The sequence below is a fragment of the Callorhinchus milii genome, unplaced genomic scaffold, assembly GCF_018977255.1.
Source record: "Callorhinchus milii isolate IMCB2004 unplaced genomic scaffold, IMCB_Cmil_1.0 Scaffold22, whole genome shotgun sequence".
NCBI classification, from domain to species: Eukaryota; Metazoa; Chordata; class Chondrichthyes; order Chimaeriformes; family Callorhinchidae; genus Callorhinchus; species Callorhinchus milii.
Genome location: NW_024704763.1, coordinates 9,960,424 through 9,983,456, shown reverse-complemented (window position 1 = coordinate 9,983,456; position 23,033 = coordinate 9,960,424). Strand labels below are relative to the sequence as shown.

The window sequence follows — 23,033 nt, the reverse complement described above, 5'->3', positions numbered from 1 at the left end:
TTATTAATTACCTCAGGATAAAGAAAAACTTCCCGGTGTTTGTTCTGAAATTGCCCTTTACACCTCTAAACTTGTATCCTCTTGTTCTACTGCTGTGACACATTGTAAAGTATTAATCTGGGTTTACTGTTTCAATCCAATTTAAAATGTTATCCACCTGTATAAGGTCCCCTCTGAGTCATCTTCTCTCAAGACTGAAGAGCCTGAGCTTGTCTAGTCGTTGCTCACAGCTCATTGCTCTAACACTGGGATCAGCCTGGTTGCTCTCCTCAGCACTGTCTCTATGGCCTGGGCGGCCCCTGATGTCAAGTTTTATCCAACCCATGGAGGCTTGTGTTTCCTAATCTTGTAGCCTATATGTAGCACCTTTCATTTCTTTGTAGTAAGCTTATTTGCCAGTTATCAGCCCATGTACATATGTTATCAAACTCCTTTTCTGCAGTTCCCTCCAACTTATTGTCATCTGTAACTGTAACTGTCTTACATGGGGTCTGTGAATCCAGGTCAGTAATATATACACGGAACAGGAGGGGCCAAGTGCAGACAGACCCCTGAGGCACCCACTCTCCCCATTGTGACTGAGCTCCCCTAACAAACACCCTCGGCTTCCTTCCCTTCAGCCAATTCTGAATCCACGTCCATGTCTTGCTCTCGATACCCAGTTTGTGAAGGAGACTTTTTTATGGTAGTTTGTCAAGTGACTTCTGGAAGTTTAGATACACTACATCATACGGTTCCCCCACAGTGAATTTGACCCGTCACCTCCTCAAAAAAGTCTGAGATTGGTCAGACAAGACCTCGCGTTTCGGAACCCGTGTTGGCTGTCAATTATCAGATATTTCTTTATAGGTAATCTTCCACTTCCTTTCTGATGACTGACTCCATCAAGTTCCCTATTATTGAGGTCAGGCTATGGGGCTCTCGTTGCCAGGTTCAGTTTTGTCATCTTCTTGAATACGGGAATAACATCTGCTGCTTCCAGTCCATTGGAACCTCCCCAGTCCTGATTGACTGCCTCATGATGTCTGTCAGAGCAGCACAATCGCCTGTCTTGTCTCCCTAAATACCTGGGGTATAGTTCATCCATAGTGTTGTTAATAATAATAATAATAATAATAATCGTTGCATTTGATACAGTGCCTTATCACATCTTCGAGACATCTCAAAGCGCTTCACAGAATATATAGTAAACTGTAGTGACTGTGTATTTTGTGGGCAAAACACGGCAGCCAATTTCACACAGCAGCGTCCCACAAACAGTCGTGGATTGAGTGAATTATCAATTAATTAATTTATTTTTGAAGGGATTATTATCCCCGGAAAAGCGATCCGCCAATCAACTAACAACTGCTTACTGCTGGGTAAACAGAGGCGTGTGGAGTAAGGAAACTTGCCCAACATTTCATCAGTGTTAGTATTCAGCAGCAGTTTTTCTGGAATTCACAGTTAAACTATGACCTAACCAAACACCATAACAATCAGAACCTCCCCTCCCCCAATAAACATGCTTCATCTCTAGTCTGTAAGCATCAGAGGTGGCAACATCCATAGCCTTCCCAGCTTTGCTTTTTATCAAATCAGCGTGACTTAGCAGAATCAGGGCAACACAGGCCATGCCAAAGATGATATTCTCCATTTCTGTCGTGTAGATACGACTATTCATTATTTATACATATTCCAGCGGGTTAGGAGAAGTTAATGCCATAACATGGCCAACCACAGTATCTGCTCAGGAGGCACCATGTGTCAGTGCTGTCTGCCCTGTGACCTGACTGTCCAGCTCTTGTGAAAGATAAGGTTCCTTCAGGTCCAGGATGGAGGTAGATTTGATTGACAAGTGACCTATCCTGCTAAACCATCCAGCTAAACACCTTGAGCTGTGATCACCAGCCTGTCTGCCAGGCATTGACCCCAACACCTACATCTTATGATAGATATGGACATGGGAAGGGCATTGCAGAGGGAGCATTGTATGCACTCACATAAGACTAAGGGAATGCTATATGTAAATAGGTTAAACATTAGATGGAATGTGGATTAAACCCATATCGCAAAGATATAATTGACTCGTGTGCAATAAAGAAATTCCCATCAAAGCAGAAGAGTGAAGAGAAGCTGAAATCCCTGGGGAATGTTCCTCACTGCGATGAAGGCCATCATTGAGGGTCTGCGGCTTTACACTGACAAGGTAATGATCTTCTCTCGCACACAGAGACTGTTGCTAAGCAACACTCCGGAAAATCACTTAAACAGCACAGTTAATAAAATGTTATTGAAAAGGTTACTGCACTTCTGCTTAGACAGATCAAAGTGAAACAGCAATTTCACCTCTCAAACAGTGGAGAATCCCTTATATTAGCAACAACAATAATAATATCAATGCTTGCATTTGGTGCAGTGTCTTTTACATTGGGAGGACGCCCCAAATCGCTTCATAGAATTTACTGGGAAATGGGGTGACTGAATATTTGTGGGCGAACATGGCAGCCAATTTGAACACAGCAATGTCCCACAAACAGCCATAAAGTGAATGATCAATTTTTATTTTTGATAAAATGTGCAGTCCTGTAGATCAGTGGTTAGAGCACTCGCTTTGCAAGTGAGAGACCTGAGTTCAATTCCAGGCAGAGGGCGAAACCTTGGGCAAGTTTCCTTACTCCACACAGAGCCTAATAATAATCCCTCCAAAACCAAAAACAATAATAAATTGGTCATTTTCAATCTACGACTGTTTGTGGGACATTGCTGTGCGCAATTGGCTGCCGCGTTCGCCCACAAATATACAGTCAATTCACTTTACAGTGTGTTCTGTGAAGCGCTTTGGGACGTCCTCCCGACGTGAAAAGCGCTATATCAAATGCAAGGATTATTATTATTATTATTATTATTATTGTTGGTCTGGACACTGGGAGAAATTCCCTTTTCTTTTTGAATAACGCCACAAAGTCCACCTGAAACACTGCAGACAGGACCTCGCTTTAATGTTCCATCCAAAGACGGAGCATTCGACAATGCAGTGCTCCCCCCAGCACTGCGCTGGTGTCAGTCTGGGCTATATGAGTTCAAATGAGGCTTGGACCCACAACCGTCTGACTGAGAGGTGAGAGCACTACCACTGAGCCTGGCTGCCATCATTATATCAACACACTTGGTCTGGGCAAGCTAACCATTGATCACCAGTGTTCAAAGTCGGTGTCACAACTTATTAGAACTTGCTGAGCACACAATTAATATTGCCCAGAAAGCTAATAATTGCCCTGTCCTCAGGAAGTGATATTATTGGGGAACTAACAACGTGGAAGCCGGCCAGTTTGTTGTTAAAAAATAAAAAAATGAATTGAAAATAATTATGGCTATGTATATATTGTCCCACAAAGATCAGAAAAAATTAAAATGAATTTCCACCAACTCAAATCATAATGCTTCTGTGTTTAGTCATAACAGCACTGCCATTTTTCACAGTTTAATAGTTATTAAAAATTTATTAACTGATTATGCTGGAACTGTGAGGTGGACCTGCTAACCCCACATCAACCTGTCCACTCCCTCCACTCAGCAGGCTCTGGCCTGCCCCACCATTGGTAGTTGGGCCTTCAGCTTCTCTGCTCCTACGCTTTGGAACTCCATCCCACAGTCCCTTTGCCTCACTCCTTCCTTCAAGGCACGTCTCAAGTGTCTCGCTGATGACTGTGCCTTCGGCCACCCTCCTACCCCCAAGCTCCCTACCCTCCATCCCTCCTGATCCCAACCCTCTACTCGGGTCCAAATCCCTGACTGTTCAGAGCCTTGGGGTGTCCTCCTGCCTGACATGAAGGTAAGCTGTGTTGTTGTAAGTTGTTGTTGTTGTTGGATTACCAATCAATGTCTTTGTGCATCAGCAGCTGCCGTGGTTCTGCACACACCATACGATAGCAGCAAACAGCAGCTCAGATTCCAGCTCACTCACACAGTTCTGCCTATGGGAAAGGGGAACAAGGCAACGTCTTGGTAAATGGTGCTATCTGATGGATGGCACAACATGGCCTCCAGTGGGATTCCACACCAGTGACAATGTGAGGATTCTCTGAGATACCAAAACTCCAACTGCCCAGCCTAGACCCAACCATCAGGATCCACTCAAAACCCAATTCACGTGACTTGCCATCAGAACCAGGACCGACCACTACTTGAGGAAAGAGAAAACATATTACATCCTTCTGTATGTGTATTGCTTTAATTCAAAAGAATGGGGGCTATCATTAAATGTCAGACTGGTAACAACTGCAACTTACATTTACACAGCGCCCTTCACGTGAGGAAGCATCCTGGAGCACTTGACAGTGGTGGAGTCTGACCCCAAGCAGGGGGAGAGGGAGGGGGGAGGTGACCGTAAGCACAATCAAAACAGGAAGGTCTTTAGGTGGGATTTGAAGGTGGGGAGGCAGGGGGCAAGACAGAGAGATTGAGGGAGAGAGTGACAGAGTTTCGGGGCTTAGTGGTAGGATAGTGACCAGTGACAGTGTGTCAGTATTAACCAGCACTGGTACTTCAGTTAGCCCAGCATCAGTTGGAGGCAAAATATAAGAGGAGGATTGATGGGGAGTTTGTTCCCAGCACGTCTCAGTATCTGGACTTGGCAGAGCAAAACAAAGGTTAGGAATGGCAAACACACCTGCTGAAGGCCAGCACCACAGCACAAGGTAATTCACAATAAAATACATTTGTAAAAAAATCAAGCAAAACAACAAAATAATCCCACTTGGGATAAACCCAAGCCTTGATGGTGACGTCCCAAAGGAAACCCTCTAACCCAAACATCTTCTCCCTGTGGCAACACTGATTTATTATTGATGTCTCTGCACAAATGTACTTACTGAGGTTTAGTTTCTATGTGTTACTATAAGCATCTGAACCTGTAGCTTAATGGTTAGAGCATTTGCCTCGCAAGCAAGAGGCCTGGGTTTGATTCCTGGGCATGGCAAAACACATGGCAAGTTTCCTTACTCCACAAGCCTCTGTTTACTTAGCAGTAAGTAGGGATTTGGTTGTTAGTCGATTGCCGGATTGCTTTTCCGGGGTAATAATCCATTAAAATAAATAAAATTTAGAAAATAATTATTCGGTCACTCAATCTACGACTGTTTGTGGGACACTGCTATGCTCAATTGGCTGCCAAATTTCGCCCACAAAATATACAGTCAATTGACTTTACAGTATAACCTGTGAAGCACTTTGCGACGTTTCGAAGACGTGATAAGGCACCGTATCAAATGCAAGAAATTATTATTAAAATCGGGTCTTCCAGCCACATCTTCACCCAAAGCATCAGATTAAAGTGCCCACAGCTCAGGACTATTGTGTCCAATACACACTTTTGGGGGTCCCCAAGCCTTGGCTCTTGCCAATCTGCACCTAATTCTCTCCGGAATTAGGTAAGGAAGGTGCATCCCTCCCGTGAGAGAGAGAGCATTCCATTCTAGACCCAGGGGAATCTCCATGGGTAGGTGCCGTACACAGAGAACTCGCTCTGGTTTAGATACTCTTAAGCTTGATGCTGAGTTTCCATGTGTGTCAGACACCCATCTGATTAAAAAAGGTGTTAACAAATGAGTGCTGGGAGGTTGCTTCAGAAATGTAGCAATCTGCCCCTTTGCAGCCTATTTAAATATATTAAGAGCGATTAAAAACTGTGCCTGAAATTCCACATTGTGCAATTAAACTGCACAGCTCTGCTAATTAACACACATCAGAATGTTCATTACACTTGATTAATGACCTGCGTTATTATGTGCATCTCTTTTAGTTTTAATATGAGATTGAATATTGGAGGAACACTAGACAAAAGGAAAGAAAGCACTTGCATTCTTATGGATCCTTATCACACTCAACATCTCAAAGCTTTCCAGCTAATTATTTTCGAGCATAACGACTATTTTGTAGCCAAACGTGCCAATCAATTGCACCAGCGAGATCCCTCAGGCACTCATGAGTGAGATAAACCACTCATTTCCTTGAAGACTTCTGTCCAGGACACTGGGAGGAACTCCCGTCTGTACTCACATTAATCAGTCATGAAAAATGTAACATTTTTCCTTTTTTTGAACAAAAAAGGAGCTGTTACACCTGTCGGGGTATACTATAGACCACCAAATAGTGGGAAGGAAATAGATGAGCAGATCTGCAAGCAGAACTCAGACAGATGCAAAGCCAATAGAGTCGTGATAATGGGGGACTTTAATTATCCCAACATAGACTGGCAAAACAACAGCGCAAAGGGCAAGGAGGGGGAAATATTCCTAAAATGCAGAGAGGACAACTTTCTTGATCACTACGTTTCCAGCCCAACGAGGAAGGAAGCAGTGCTGGATCGAGTTCCAGGGAATGAAGTAGGGCAAGTGGATCAGGTTTCAGTGTGAGAGCATTTGGGCAATAGTGATCACAACATCATTAGATTCAGAGTGCATATGGAAAGAGACAAGGAACCATCAAAGGTAAAGGTATTCAACTGGAAGAGGCTAATTTCAGTGAGTTAAAAAGGGACCGAGCCAAGGTGGACTGGAAAGAAAGATTGGTAGGAAAAACAACTAAAGAGCAGTGGGAAATCTTCAAGGATGAGATAGCTCGGGGACAGAACAAATACATTCCCACAAAAGGGAAAAGTAGGGCTTCCAAACCTCCCTGGATGACGAAGGTAATTGTGTCTAGAATGAAGCAGAAAAAGGAGGCGTATGACAAATGTCAAACCCAAGATATGGAAGACAACCAAATAGAATATAGGAAGTGCAGAAGAGAACTGAAAAAGGAAGTAAGAGCGGCAAAAAGATTATACGAAAAAAGGTTAGCGAGTAACGTTAAAGGGAATCCTAAAATATTTTACAAACATATCAAGAAAAAAAGGTTAGTCAAAGGTAGGGTGGGGCCAATTAAGGACCAAGGGGAAAATCTTACTGTGGAGGCAGAGGCCATGGTTGATGTAATGAATGAGTACTTTGCATCTGTCTTCACAAAAGAAGTGGATGCACCAAATGCCGCAGTATCGGAGGAGAGGGCAGAGGAAATGGAGAGGATAAGTATAAACAGAGAGGAAGTACAGAAAAGGTTGACTGGGCTGAAGGTTATAAGTCACCCGGTCCGGACGGGATGCAGCCGAGGTTACTATGGGAGACACGGGTACAAATAGCGGAGGCTTTGGCTACAAATGTTCAATTTTCGTTGGACACAGGAGTGGTGCCCGAGGACTGGAGAGTGGCCAATGTGACTCTCTTGTACAAAAAGGGACAGAAGGACAAACCTGGGAACTCCAGGCCAGTCAGCCTAACATCAGCAGTGGGGAAAGTGTACAGTGGTGTCCCCCAGGGATTGGTATTAGGATCACTGCTCTTCTTAATATACATAAATGATCTGCACTTGGGTATAGCAAGTACCATTTCCAAGTTTGCGGACGATACAAAGTTAGGGAGGGGGTAAACAGTGAGAAGGATAGGAGCCGACTGCAGGAAGACATAGACAGGTGGTAAAATGGGCGACACATGGCAGATGAGTTTCAATGTGGAGAAATGCAAAGTAATGCATTTTGGTAGAAAGAATGAGGGGAGCAATATAGGCGGTAATACAATCTTAAGGGGGTAAAAGAACAGAGAGACCTGGGGTGCAGGTAAATGAACCCTTGAAGGTGGCAGGACAGGTAGATACAGCTGTAAAAAGGGCATATGGGATACTGGGCTTTATAAATAGGGGCATAGAGTACAAGAGTCAGGAGGTGATGATTAACCCATATAAACACTGGTTAGGCCTCAGTTAGAATACTGCGCCCAGTTCTGGGCACCGCACTACAGGAAGGATGTTAAGGCATTGGAAAGGGTACAGAGGAGATTTACGAGGATGGGACCAGGAATGGGGGACCGTGATGATGAGGAAAGGCTGGAGAGGCCGGGATTATTCTCATTGGAGCAGAGAAGGTTACGAGGACCTGATAGAGGTCTTCAAAATCATGAAGGGATTTGATAGGTTAGAAAGGGAAAAGCTGTTTCCACTGGTGGGTGTGTCGGTGACTCGAGGTCACAGATTCAAAATAGTCTCTAAAAGAAGCCGAGGGGAGGTGAGAAGACATTTTTTCACAAAACGAGTTGTTCGAATCTGGAACGCATCACCTGAAAGGGCGGTCGAGGCCGATTCGAAAACTAATTCAAAAATTCTACTTTCAAAAACGCGGTGGACGGGTATTTGAGGAGGACGGGTTTGCAGGTTATGGGGAAAGGGCCGAGAGTGGGATTGACATTACATTGCTCTTCTCAAAGTGCCAACACAGACTCGATGGGCCGAATGGCCTCTTTTTGTGCTGTACGATTCTATGATTCTATGATTTCCCTGAACAGGTAGACAGGAACTTGCTTTTCAAAGTCTCATCTGTATGATGGCACCTGGACTAGACCCTCACATGCCAACCTGGAGTTTGACCCCACAATCTTCTGACCCAGAGGAAAGAGTGTGACTGACTGACTCAGCTCACAAACTACTACAACTGGTAACAATAATCTTTGCATTTGATACAGCGCCTTATCATGTCTCCGATACGTCTCAAAATGCTTCACAGAATACACTTCACATCTCTTCTCGCTTATACACTATAATGAATTGGCTGTATATTTTGTGGGCGAAACGTTAAATATGTTAGTTTTAACATATTAAATAATTTTACATAGTTATATAAACTTATATAGCAGAGAAACAGGCCCTTCAGCCCACATAGTCACTGCCAAAGTTTATTGAGCTGCCCTCCTTGTTCCCTCACATATCCCTCTATTCTCTAGTAATAGTTGTGTAAACAGGCCAAAATTAAGACCTGATTTTTTTTAAAAAACCAGGTTATTACTTTAGGATGTATCAAGACAGTAAAACAAGATATAGGTTTAGAGTTGTGAAGGGCAATTTCAGAACAGACACCAGCAAGTATTTCTTTATACAGAGAGTAATCAGCGACTGGAACGGGTTGCCTAGAAGAGTGCAAGAGGCCAGGACACTGGCAGCTCAACACTGTGATAGAGATGATGGAGCTGATGTTCTGGAGGATGAGATCAGATGGGCCGAAGGGTCTTCTTTATCCAGACCGTTCTCATTATGTCCAATCCTCTTAACCCAATAATTGTGTTCATGACCGAAGCTTAGATTTTAGGGGAGGAAAGAAAACCGTGGAAAAAAGCACATCATTGTACCATGGTGAGCCTCCGTAGTTCATATTGTAATAGTCTTTTGTCCTTTTTCCACGGTTCACTGGGGGAATTCTGTGTATAGCCATTTTACGAGAGCAGATATGCTGGTTACAAACAGCTAGGTGAAGGTGTCCAATTTCTAACAGAGGTTTGTTTCACTGACAATACTTGGGGCTGCTTTTGTCTGATTTCTAGTTATTGTTTTTAGCAATTCTCCCGTTCATTGGTGTGAAATGTGCTGATATGGTTGCACCTTTGGTCCTGGAGTTTTCACCCAATCCGAGTCTGGTCAAGGGGCCAACTTATTTCTGACCAAAGGCTTAATGTTTCAATATTTAGTGTGCTTGCATGTATATACTGTATGTCTCAAGTAAGATTATATTGCTTATCCATGGTTTTCATTTCATTGTTCATGTTTCAAATAAAATAATATTAATCCTTGCATTTGATATAGCCCCTTATCATCGCTTTGAGTCTCTCAAAGTGCTTCACAGAATATACTGTATAGTGAATTGACTGTATATTTTTAGGCGAAACACAGCAGCCAATTGTACACAGCAGCGTCCCACAAACAATTTGAGTGACCAAATTATTGTTTTTTTTATGGGATTACTATCCCCCAGTAAAAGCAATCCATCAACAGACTAACAACCGGGTTCCTACAAACTGCTGGTAAACAGAGGCGCGTACAGTAATGAAACTTGCCCAAGGATTTGTCCTCCCGGGAATCAAACCCAGGTCCTCTCACTTGCGAGGCACGTACTCTAACCACTGAGCTACACGACTCCAAAATTGGTCATTTACTTCATCATCAACAACAACTTGCATTGCTCTGGTGCCTTTTGGTGGGATGGTTCTCAGAGCGTGTCAGGGATGTTACCGTGTGCATGTTGGCTGCCGTGTTCACCCATAAATAGGGCTTCTGTTTTTCAGGATTCAAAAATGAAATTTTTCAGTGTTTTTATTTTTTTTTAGCTTTTTTGTAGTTCTAACAAAAATCAGGACTTTCAATTACTTGTAATGAGAAGATTCAGACATGGCTGCCCACAGAGACACAGAAAGAGACACACAGGAGACCTCAGGACGGGTGACTGACCATTTTCAGGTTTTGAGTGATTATTGGATAAACACTGATTTCATTTTGTTTGTATTGGGTTTAAAATCGAAGCTGTGCCCAGTAGACAAGTCACTTCACCTTACAGTAAATCCCCTGAAGTGCTTTGAGATGTCCTCTCAACATGAAAACCACTGTATCAAATGTAATATAATAATCCTTGCATTTGATATCGCACCTTATCATGTCTTCAAGATGTCTCAAAGCACTTCACAGGATATACTGTAAAGTGAATTGATTATTATTATTATGACAGTCCTTGCAGAAAATCTGACTGGCAAGCGTTTACCCTCTGGCAGCTGCCGCACCATTTTATAGACAGAAACATGCCAAATGGGTACGAGTAATTCATCAGTGTTCGAAACAGCCCACTTCTCCATTAATTCGCTCCTGACTGACTGAGCAGCTCACAGGCTCTCACAGTTCTGCTGTAACCGAATTCCTGTGTAACTGCCTAAAAATATCATCTTTATAAACGCTGTGAGCATCGTTTGCAGGGGCTGAATTAGCAATTCATCATTTCACAAAAAGCGGAGGCTGGACAGACAGATGGTGCAAATCAACTCCTTTAATCAACTGAATAGCCATAGATACTTGTTTTGGCAAAACTCACGAGTTTGTAGTTGTGGAAATCACGCCGGCTTCCTTTCTTGCTCTAGGAGAGTAGCTAGTTTATTGGTTAGCAAAGTTATTTTGTTGGGCTCTATATTCATTGTAAAAGAATACTGTATACCAATACAGTTCATGCTTTCTTGAGTCATGAGGGAACTGGATTATTCACGTAAAGTTTTTGGCAACTACAGGTTTGAGAACACTGAGGAATTAATAAATACTCTGCATACTGACTGGATTGTGGTCAATGAATTGCAGTGTCTTTAAGGTTGATTATTCAATTGTTGACGTGAAGGATTTTTCTACACAAAACAGGCAGATGTGGCTCTGGCTCTCACTCTTCTCTAGGTTGAACTCTGTTTTTGTCGCATTAAGCCCTTCTTCATTCCTTGGTGAATCTTGGTGTCCAATTTCCCTGTTGGACACAAAACACATTTATAGCTCATATTAAGAAACACAAATTGCTCAACTTGTACAAAAGGATTTTTAATTAATATCACAAGCAAAAGACTTTCAGAATGACTCACTGGAAGAACTCCAGTTTTCATATTTAAAAATAGTTTTTACAGATGTTATGTTTAAGACTTATTTTAGGCCAATAAAGTTCTAAATTCAGCTAAACTTCAGCAAAACAGAGGCCCTTCTCTTGGCTCCCATCATTGGCTCAAGACCTTCTTCTTCGACCATGCCTTTGGCCATCCTCCTATGCTCTCGGCCCTTGACCCTCCCTGATCCCAATCCACCCCCCCCACGGGTCCGAATGACCCGTGGGGGGGGTGGATTGTTCAGCGCCTCAGAATATCCTCCCGATGTGAAAGGCGCTTTACAAATGTTGTTGTTATCACCTCACGCACTGACCACTCAAATTGCATGACATTTAAGATGGTGATCCATATTTTGGAGCGCACATAAACTAGTTATACTAATGATTAGATAAGCTAATGGCTCCTGGTTTGGAAGTAATTGATTCTCGAGCGCTAAATTCTCCCTATTTATACATTACTGTTAATTGCAATGAACAGAAACGCTGAATATTTTAGCAGAAAAGTGCAGAAAAGCCAAGGAGACTACTCAGTGAGAGGAAAAAGTAGTTCTGATTAATCGCCACATAATACAGTATTTAGGTTACCCAGAGGACAGGAAACAGACTAATCATTATATTAAAGCACAAGACACACAAAAAACAACCAAGATTTTAGTTCTTTTTCATGAATTTGAATCTTTTTATAAAATAAAGTTTTTTTTCCTGCTCCTAAGGTTCTGTTAACCACAGAATTTCACCATATTTCTTTTCAAATAATGAGAAATTCTTTAGCCCCATATACACAGTGACACGTCAATTGTAGTTGGATATTCTCCTGAGCCAGACGGGTCTACAACATCAACAAATTGTATTTGCACAGCGCTTTTAACATTAGGAGGACGTCCCAAGGCACTGGGCAATTGAGGGATTGCACCCGAGCTGGGGGTTGGCTTTAAGAGGAGTGGGGTGAGAAGATGATCAAAGGTGTGGTCAAAGAGTAAGACGCATCCTGAAAGAGGTGAGGGAAGGGGCTACGGAATTCAATTCCAGGCAGAGGGCGAAACCTTGGGCAAGTTTCCTTACTCCACACAGAGCCTAATAATAATCCCTCCAAAACCAAAAACAATAATAAATTGGTCATTTTCAATCCACGACTTTTGTGGGACATTGCTGTGCGCAATTGGCTGCCGCGTTCGTCCACAAATATACAGTCAATTCACTTTACAGTGTGTTCTGTGAAGCGCTTTGGGAGGTCCTCCCGACGTGAAAAGCGCTATATCAAATGCAAGGATTATTATTATTATTATTAATGGAGCTCCGATGTCACCAAGTGGGAGCTTATAGATATTAAAGGGGAGAGGACCAAGGAGAGAGCCTTGAGGAACACCACATATGACTGTGCGGGGACTGGAGGAGAAGCTGGTCATGGATGCGAACTGGCGATGATGGGAAAGGTACAATTTGAACCAGACAAGTGCAACCGTGAAGATTGAGCTGAGAAGAAAGGTGTTGAGAAAGGATAGAATGGTCCACAGTGTCAAAAGCGGCAGAGATATCAAGGAGGACGAGGAGAAGGAGAGAGAACACTTGTCACAGAAGGCCCGATCAAATATTAAATATTAAAGGGCACTCACTGCTGATGACAGCACAGCCCGGCCCGGCTCATCAGCAAGACTTTGAAGGGCCGACCAGTCACTGGGGGCAGGGAATCCTCCCCCTCAGCTCCTGTTAACCCTGCAGCCAAAACCCTAACGGGTAGGGTGGTCCTAGCTGGACAAGCGGGAAAGCTTGGCAGACAGTGATATCAATGGCAAGCTGTATGGGTTTAGCTGGTTAGACTCCAGCACTTACCCCAACACACACTCAGGGCTCCCCACAAGCCTTGGCTCTTGTCAACCTGCACCTAATACTTTCCGGAGTTAGGTAAGCAGGATGCCTCCCTCCAGGGAAAGAGAGAGAAAGAGAGAGAGCGTATTCCATTCCAACAATCTATCTCTGGGATTTCCATGTGTAGGTGGGAAGCCTGGAATTCTCAGTTTAGTTTGGAGGGATGGTGATGGGTTTCCACATGTGTTAGCCACAGAAGCTTTTCACCCTGGGAGCATGAAGCAAACAGGCCACTGGATCAGTTCTGTTCATGGATCCAAATTGAATTGTATTTATTAAAGTAATTAGACTCAGCTTACAGCTAAACCAATCAGCAAATATCACAGCACTAAACCTCCTTTGGTAGGTGTCCTTGTATTTCACAATTCACCCATTACAAGCTATTCTTTATCGCGTCGCAACCTCTCGGAAGCGCTTCACACGGCGGTTACTGTGAAGTGCGGTGACTGTGCTTTTGTAGGTGAATTTCATGCAGCGCAATGTCCCGCAAACAGCCATCCCATGGAGTCCTGTAGCTCAGTGGTTAGAGCACTCGCTTTGCAAGTGAGAGACCTGAGTTCATTTCCAGGCAGAGGGCGAAACCTTGGGCAAGTTTCCTTACTCCACACAGAGCCTAATAATAATCCCTCCAAATCCAAAAACAATAATAAATTGGTCATTTTCAATCTACGACTGTTTGTGGGACATTGCTGTGCGCAATTGGCTGCCGCGTTCGCCCACAAATATACAGTCAATTCACTTTACAGTGTGTTCTGTGAAGCGTTTTGGGACGTCCTCCTGACGTGAAAAGCGCTATATCAAATGCAAGGATTATTATTATTATTATTATTATTATTATTATTCAAGGAATGCTTTACCTGAGATATGAGGAGAGATTATGGCAAAGTTTACATCAGAGGAAAGAATCAGGAGGTGACTTTATTGATCATTTTCAGATCCCAAAACTGTACAGATACAATGAACTCCAATTATATGTTTTATTCAGTACAGAAATCCACAAGAGGTCACAGTCTCAATATGCGGAGCAGTGTGTACAGGGGGAGTGAGTTTGAGGTAGATTTACGATGCTGGTTGTGATTTGAGGGAGTGTAAGAGACCGAGAAAAACAGCTTTCAGATAACAGGGCTTGGCAGACAGAATACAATGGCATTTTGCAATCAAGTAGGAGAAACAATCAAATGTTTACCAATATTATGATCCTATACAGCAGTGCCTATAATACACAGGAGGAATATTATTGTCTGGCATAAACTCTCCCTCACACAACCCACACACAAACTCACACACACACCCTCACACACAAAGTTACAAGTTACAATTGTGCCGTTACTTCTGAGAGGAAGTGCCTAATCCTAACAAAGAATGTTCAACCAGTTTCTTAAAGGCAGAAATAGAGCATTTAAACTGACTGCCATTTTTTCAGAATTTATTTATCCCATTAAAAAAGCTTCCATATCAATTAGCAAGTCATCAAATACAGTCAGCCTTATATACAGTCAGCCTCACATAGAATCACAAAATTATACAGCACAGAAGGAGGCCATTCGGCCCATCGTGTCTGTGCCGCTCTTTGAAAAGAGCTTCCAAATCAACCCCACTCCCCCACTCTCTCCCCATAGCCCTGATCAACCCCACTGCCCCGCTCTCTCCCCATAGCCCTGATCAACCCCACTCCCCCCCGCTCTCTCCCCATAGCTCTGCAAACTTGTCCTCCCCAAATAAATATCTACTTCGCTCTTAAAAGCCGTTACGGAATCGGTTCCCACCGGCCTTTCAGGCAATACATTCCAGATCCCAACAACTCGCTGTGTGAAAACATTTCTCCTCCCCTCCCCTCTGTTTCTTTTAACAACTTTTAACTATTGTAAATGGGTTTCCTCGGGTTACCGACCCACCCGCCAGTGGGAATAGTTTCTCCTTGTTCACCGCATTGAATCCCCTCATAATTTTGAAAACTTCTATTAACCTCTTAACCTTCTCTGCTCCAAGGAGAATAATCCCGGCTTCTCTGCCTCTCCTGATAACTGAAGCCCCTCATTCCTGGTACCATCCTGGTCAATCTCCTCTGCACCCTCTCCAATGCCTTGACATCCTTCCCAAAGTGTGGGGCCCAGAACTGAGCACAGTCTCGAGCTGAGGCCTAACCGGTGTTTATAAAGGTTCATCATAACTTCCTGACTTGTGTATTCTATGCCCCTATTTATAAAGCCCAGTATCCCGGATGCTTTATTAACAGCTTTATTTACCTGACTTTTTTGATGAGGTAACGGAGAGGGTGGATAAAGGCAGTGCAGTTGATGTAGTTTATTTGGAATTTCAAAAGACATTTGACAAAGTGCCACATGAAAGACTTGTAAGAAAGATAGAAGCCCATGGTATAAAAGGGACAGTGGCAGCGGATCCAGAACTCACTGGGAGACAGAAAGCAGAGAGTGGTGGTGAACGGCTGCTTTTCTGACTGGAGGGAAGTGTACAGTGGTGTCCCCCAGGGATCGGCATTAGGACCACTGCTCTTCTTAATATACATAAATGATCTGGACTTGGGTATAGCAAGTACCATTTCCAAGTTTGCGGACGACACAAAGTTAGGGAGGGGGTAAACAGTGAGAAGGATAGGAGCCGACTGCAGGAAGACATAGACAGGTGGTAAAATGGGCGACACATGGCAGATGAGTTTCAATGTGGAGAAATGCAAAGTAATGCATTTTGGTAGAAAGAATGAGGGGAACAATATAGGCGGTAATACAATCTTAAGGGGGTAAAAGAGCAGAGAGACCTGGGGGTGCAGGTAAATGAACCCTTGAAGGTGCCAGGACAGGTAGATACAGCTGTAAAAAGGGCATATGGGATACTGGGCTTTATAAATAGGGGCATAGAGTACAAGAGTCAGGAGGTGATGATTAACCCATATAAACACTGGTTAGGCCTCAGTTAGAATACTGCGCCCAGTTCTGGGCACCGCACTATAGGAAGGATGTTAAGGCATTGGAAAGGGTACAGAGGAGATTTACGAGGATGGGACCAGGAATGAGGGACCGTGATGATGAGGAAAGGCGAGAGAGGTGAGGATTATTCTCATTGGAGCAGAGAAGGTGACGAGGACCTGATAGAGGTCTTCAAAATCATGAGGGGATTTGATAGGTTAGAAAGGGAAAAACTGTTCCCACTGGTGGGTGTGTCGGTGACTCGAGGTCACAGATTCAAAATAGTCTCTAAAAGAAGCCGAGGGGAGGGGAGAAGACATTTTTTCACGCAGCGAGTTGTTCGAATCTGGAACACAATCGCCTGAAAGGGCGGTCGAGGCCGATTTGATAACTACTTTTAAAAACGCGGTGGAAAGGTATTTGAGGAGGACGGGTTTGCAGGTTATGGGGAAAGGGCTGGAGAGTGGGATTGACATTACATTGCTCTATTCAAAGAGCCGCACAAACTCGATGGGCCGAATGGCCTCTTTTTGTGCTGTAGGATTCTATGATTCTATGTTCTGCCACCATCAAAGATTTACTATATGACCCCCAGGTCTCTCTGTTCATTTAAGATTGTCCCATCAGCTTATATCGCCTCTCCTCATTCTTCCTCCAAAAATGCCTCACTTCTCATGCATTTCTCCACATTAAACTTCATCTGCCCCGTGTCTGCCCATGTTACCAGTCTGTCTGTGTCCATTTGCCGTCTGTTACTATCCTCCTCGCTGTTTACTACTTTTCCAGCTTAGTATCATCTGCAAACTTGGAGATTGTACTCCCTGTACCAAAGTCCAGGTCACTTGTACAGATCACAAACAGCAGTGGTCCCAATACTGACCGCGGGGGACACCACTGCACACTTCCTTCCGGTCAACACCACTCTCTGCTTCTCTGTCTCCCAGACAGTTCTGTATCCGCTGCCACTGTCCCTTTAATACCGGGGGCTTCTATTTTGCTTACGAGTCTCTTATGTGGCACTTTATCAAACACCGTTTGAAAATCCGTATAGACTACATCAACTGCACTACCTTCATCCACCCTCTCCGTTACTGCATCAAAAAACTATCAGGTTTGTTTGCCTTTAACAAACCCGTGTTGGTTTAGGGTTCAAGATCCTCATCCTCACCTACAAGGCCATTCACGGCCTCGCTCCCTCCTACCTCTCTGACCTACCATCCCCCCAAGTACTTGCCCGTACCCTCCGTTCCTCTGGCTCCGGTCTGCTCTACGTCCCCCGCCCCAACCGCCCGACCATCGGTGGCCTTCAGCCTCTCAGCCCCGAGGCTCTGGAACTCTATCCCCCAGTGCCTTCGCCGCTTCCTCCCTTTCCTCCTTCAAGGCCGGTCTCAAGACCTTTCTCTTCGACCTTCAGCCTTCAGCTCCTCTCTCGACTCTCTACCCCCTCCTCGCTCCCTCCCTTCCCTCCCTTCCCCCTGACCATTTCCCCACTGCTCGGGTCCCGACCCAACTGTCCAACGCCTTGGGACGTCCTCCCGACGTGAAAGGCGCTCTATAAATGGAATCTTGTTGTTGTTGTTGGCTGTCCTTGATTAACCCATATTAATTCCCCAGCCCCACACACACACAGTCAGCCCCACACACACAGTCAGCCCCACACACGCACAGTCAGCCCCACACACACACAGTCAGCCCCACACACAGTCAGTAACAGGAAGGGAACTCACAATGCAAACTAGCGGCACTGGAAGGAGAAAACAATAAAAGCAGTTTTATCTTTTTTTTCGCTCTCAAACCCATCTGTGTTTCTGGACTGAAAACTTGACCGTGCAGAACCTCCCTGTGCCCTGCCTCTCAGCTGTGGGAAGATGAATGATTGTCTGAGCTCCCGCCTGGTACATTAGAGATACAGTATGGGTTGTTTCTGGTTTCTAGTGCTCCATCACTGACAGACAAGAGGTCACAAGTCAACAGCTTCAAGGAGGATTACATCAACTCTGGCATCCACTAAGTTCTCTGGTGAGCACAGAGCACACTCGCTCAGCTCATCTCACGTCAATCACTTGCTGGCCACAGAAGCTGACGGATTGATTGAATAAACATTAGTTTTACTGGAGCTCACACGGGAAGGAGAAACCCTCTGGAATAATTCTAAATGAAAACAGGCCGGCTCTGGCCTTCTGTTCGTTCCTCATCCCCTCCGCTCCAACATCGGTGGCCGTGCCATCCCCCAGTCACTCCGCTTCATCCCCTCCTTAGCCTCCTTGAAGTCCCACCTCAAAATCCTCCTCTTCGACCATGCGATCAGCCACCTCCCTTCCCCTCCCCTCCCTTCTTCCCCCTGACCCCAGCTCGGGTCTGAAATGCCGTTGCACTGTCAGTGCCTTGGGACGTCCTCCCGACATGAAAGGTGCTATACAAGTGTAATGTTGTTGTAAAGATCTTCCATTTTAATTGTGCTTACGGTCACCTCCCCTTTCCTTCTCCCTCTGGCTCGGGGTCAGACTCCCCCACTGTCAAGGGCTCTGGGATGCTACCCTGCGAGAAGGCTGCTATATAAACGCAAGTTCTTGTTGTTGAAGTGAGGAAGAGGACACAGTACTATAAGAGTACAGGGAAAGAGGGCTGTTCAGCCCATCAAGTTTGGTCCACTGGTTTATCACATCTTGGCAGATCTTTTAATCCCCACTCTTTCATGATATGCTTAATACAATAACAATATCAACAGAACACATTGAGTTGAAAGGACATCTCAAAGCACTTCACATTGCTACCTGGGTCCCTGAGTCGGGGGGCAGGGGGTAGATGACGGACATTTTTGACTGGGCTTTTCTGGAACTGTGAAACAGAATGTTATGATCGATGGACTTGAACATACATCAAATGTAAGGGATATTGTACAGGCTACAAAACAACAACAACAAAATTACATTTGTATAGCGCCTTTCACGTCGGGAGGACATCCCAATACTATAGTAGTCTTGCAAGACATGGAACTGGAAGATGACATGAGTGAGATACATGATGAAATGTGATGTCTGGCAACAAACAGAACTGAACAGAAATTCGCAATCGAACATGAAGGTGATCACAGTGACTCAGCATTTAAAACACTGACTGTTTTATAAGTTGTTAGCTGTCAGCCTGATTTAGTCAGTAGCAGTCTCCCCTCCGAGGCAGAAGGGTGTGGGTTCAAGGCCCGCGTCAAGACTTTGAGCTCCTAGTCTAGGCTGATGCTCTAACACAGTTATAGGGGTGAGGCCCCATGCTATGGATTTTTTTTTGGTCAGCTGGGTTTCTGACATGTGCGGAAACCCATCACCGTGTTTAAGAGTCTCCAAACCAAACCATGTATCCCACCTACACATGTAAATCCCAGTGATAGACTATTGAAATGGAATGCACTCAGGAACTCCCTGTGACTTCTCAGTGGGTAGCACAGCTCAGCAAAAGATATGTGAGAGCGCTGCCACCATCTTCCTATCCGCAGCTCTAGCGACGTCTCTTCCCAGTTGGAGGTTGGGAGTTTAAGCAGCAGCAGCTTTTCTGCAGCCAATCACGGTGGATTCCAGGTGCTGGAGTTACGAACGCATGTCATGTCCTTGGAAACGCCTTCCAGCAGCTGCCACCCCAAGCCTCAGACTTTCCTCATCAGCTATCTGACGGGCATCTGCCTACAGTGTGGTGGGAGGACCTTTACTTGCGCTTGTGGGAGCCACATTGATGATCTCGAGGTCCAAGTCCAATGCCATGTGCAGGCTGCTCAGCACCAGGTCCTCACGTGAGGGGCCTTGGCAAATAGACGTGCCGCTGTGAAGCCATCTCTACCTCCAGGCTGCTCAGCAACAGGTCAGTGTAGGCCGGAGCCCTCCCTCCCTGCAGCCGCTTCCTGTGTTTGCCACAAACCCACCTCATTGCTCGATCCTGGACTCTGCAAACAGGTCAGAGGAAACCTCTGCGCTGCATTCATGAGATCATGTTAAAGACCCACTGCACTAATCAAAAAGTTATTATTATTATTATTTATTATCTGCATGTGAATAAATGGATTATTCTGCCTAGGTTTACCACAGGTTGGAGAAGCACCTGATACAGACATTACAGCTCATTGTTCAGGGAGCAGTGAGACTGAACTGTTGTAGATCTATAGCAGGTGGACAACCTGTGGCCACGTGGGCTGGAAGTGGCCCATGGGGCCATCAAGAAGCCCCCTCTCCACCTAACAATCGAACGAGTATAGGTACGTTTGTGTTTGATCGTGTTTACAGGTTTTTCTTGATTGAATATTTCTTGATTTATGCCATAAATTAAGGACTATTCAATCAAGAACATTTATTTTGTTGCCTGACCACAAAGGTTAGCTTAGGAATGCAAAGCAACACTGTCTGACCAGTCTCAATGTAACAAATCATACCGTGTCATTCCGTTTTCATGATAATCTAGCCAACTAATATCTTATGATAATAATCTTTGCATTTAATACAGCGCCTTATCACGTCTTGAAAACGTCTCAAATCGCTTCACAGAATAGACTGTAAAGTGAATGACTGTATATTTTGTAGGTGAAGCACAGCAGCCAATTGCGTACAGCAGCGTCCCACAAACAGTTGTGGATTAAGTGGCCAAATTATTATTATTAATTTTTTTAAGGAATTATGACCCCAGAAAAGCAATCCGCCAATCGACTAACAACTGGGTTACTACTGACTGCTGGTAAACAGAGGCGTGTGGAGTAAGAAAATTTGCCCAAAGTTTCTCCCTGCCCGTGAGTTGAACCCAGGTCCTCTCACTTGCGAGGCGAGTGCTCTAACCCCTAAGCTACAGGACTCCACATCTTAAGAATGTGACTATCAGTCAGGCCAAAGCAAGCTCAGTTTCCCCACCTGCGATCCACTAAGAGCATAGCAGCTCCTCTTACTGAGTTTTATTTATAATTGAAGTAGTAACATTTTAAATGGTGAGCAATCATCTTAGTGATTGTTCATCATTTAAATTGGCTATATCTGGCTTTAAGTTCCTAGGAGTGAAGGTTAATTGAAAGCTAGAATCCCTCCACAAAGCAACCGATTCACTTACCCGCAAAAATTGAGACATAAATAGAAATAATATAGTATCTCTACTCACCCTGTTATGTGTGATCTCAAAATGAATATATACTTCCTGGACTTATTTAACATGCTCTCAGTAACAAGCCACCCACCACTGACACACCATCTACTTGGACAGAATGACAACAATCTCCACAAAGGCTAATCCCAGGTTTCATCCCTGCTCTGTGCTGATCTTAATAATGAAGATGGCTTCAGTGGCTGCACCGTATTGCACACGGACAAAGCTAGCCAGTGTTTCTGCTCCGAATCACACTCTGTAACACCTGCTGGGTAATAAGTACTGCGTGGGTCAGCATTGGGATTGGGTTTACTTGTGCTGTTCCTTGCAGTCAAGTAGATTGCCAGATTTTTTATTTTTTATTTTTTTTGCCAGTAGATTTTCACACGTGAAAAATAGCCGGAATATATTAGGAACGTATGTAGAGAAAGGTAGCACTGATGGGGCACGCCAATCAGCCCAGCATAAACTGGGAATGCCCAAGCGTAAAAGACATGACTGGTTCCAACAACATGACCAACAACAATTTGTGGGCTTCTATTTTGATAACAAGTCTCTTATGTGGCACTTTATCAAACGCCGTTTGAAAATCCGTATAAACTACATCAACTGCACTACCTTCATCCACCCTCTCCGTTACTGCATCAAAAAACTATCAAGTTATTTTAAACAGATTTGCCTTGAACAAATCCTTCTTCGCTCTCCTTTATTAACCCATATTGTATATGTCCCCTGATTATAGCCTCTGGAAATTTCCCCACAACTGATGTTAGCCTGACTGGCCTGTAGTTCCCAGGTTTATCCTTCTGCCCCTTTTTGTACAGGGGAGTAACATTTGCAACCCTCCAGTCCTCTGGCACCACCCCGGTGTCCAAAGAGGATTGAAAGATTGTGGCCAGAGCCTCCGTTATTTCCACCCTTACTTCCCTTCCCGTCCGGACCGGGTGACTTATCTACCTTGAGCACCGACAGCCTTTTTTAGTACCTCCCCTCGGTTTATTCTTATCTTATCCAATTTCTCTACCCTCTCCTCCAATACTATGGCATTGGCTCCATCCTCTTCTTTTGTGAAGACAGATGCAAAGTCCTCATTCAGTACATCTGCCTCCACAAGAAGATATCCTCTTTGGTCCCTAATCGACCCCACCCTACCTTTGACTAACCTTTTATTCTTTATATGCTGATAAAATACCTTTTTATGTTACCAGCTAATCTTTTCTCAGGAAGGCATGGGCTGGGTGAGGGAGGCAAGAGAAGGAGGATGTGGCCAGGCTGATTTTGTCAACTTGGCTCAACAGGAAGTGTTGTGGTCAGGCTGCATGTGGAGCAATGAAATACAGGTCTGGGTATTGCAACAGAAGGAGGCTGGCAAGCTTTAGCGACAGTGAGAGGAGAGCATCCCATCTCCAGGAGAGATCCTCAGGACCTCCCATTTAGAGGAATGAGCTGAATAGGATTGAGAAACCATGAACAGTACTTTCGGATGCACCAAGAAAGTACAAGAAGAAGACACAGGCTCAGGTCTGCTTAAGGCAAGTTCAGGGCAGACACCAGAAAGTATTTCTTTACCCGTAGGGTAATTAATGTCTGGAACAGGTTAACCAGGAAGGGCGGTTGAAGCCAGGAGACTGGGACTCACTTGGAAAAATAGCTCAATGTTGTTTTGGGAGGACGGT

The 23,033-nt window shown here is 44.4% G+C and overlaps 1 protein-coding gene across 1 annotated transcript in view; it reads right to left on the bottom strand.

Moving 5' to 3' along the window:
* Positions 1-10,850: 10,850 nt before the first annotated feature.
* trip4 (thyroid hormone receptor interactor 4) overlaps positions 10,851-23,033 on the bottom strand; it is an 87,197-nt gene continuing 75,014 nt past the window's right edge. The window contains exon 13 of the mRNA XM_042342998.1: positions 10,851-11,329. Within this exon, the coding sequence (XP_042198932.1) occupies positions 11,259-11,329 (71 nt within the window). The 3' untranslated portion in view covers positions 10,851-11,258. The remainder of the gene's footprint in view (positions 11,330-23,033) is intronic.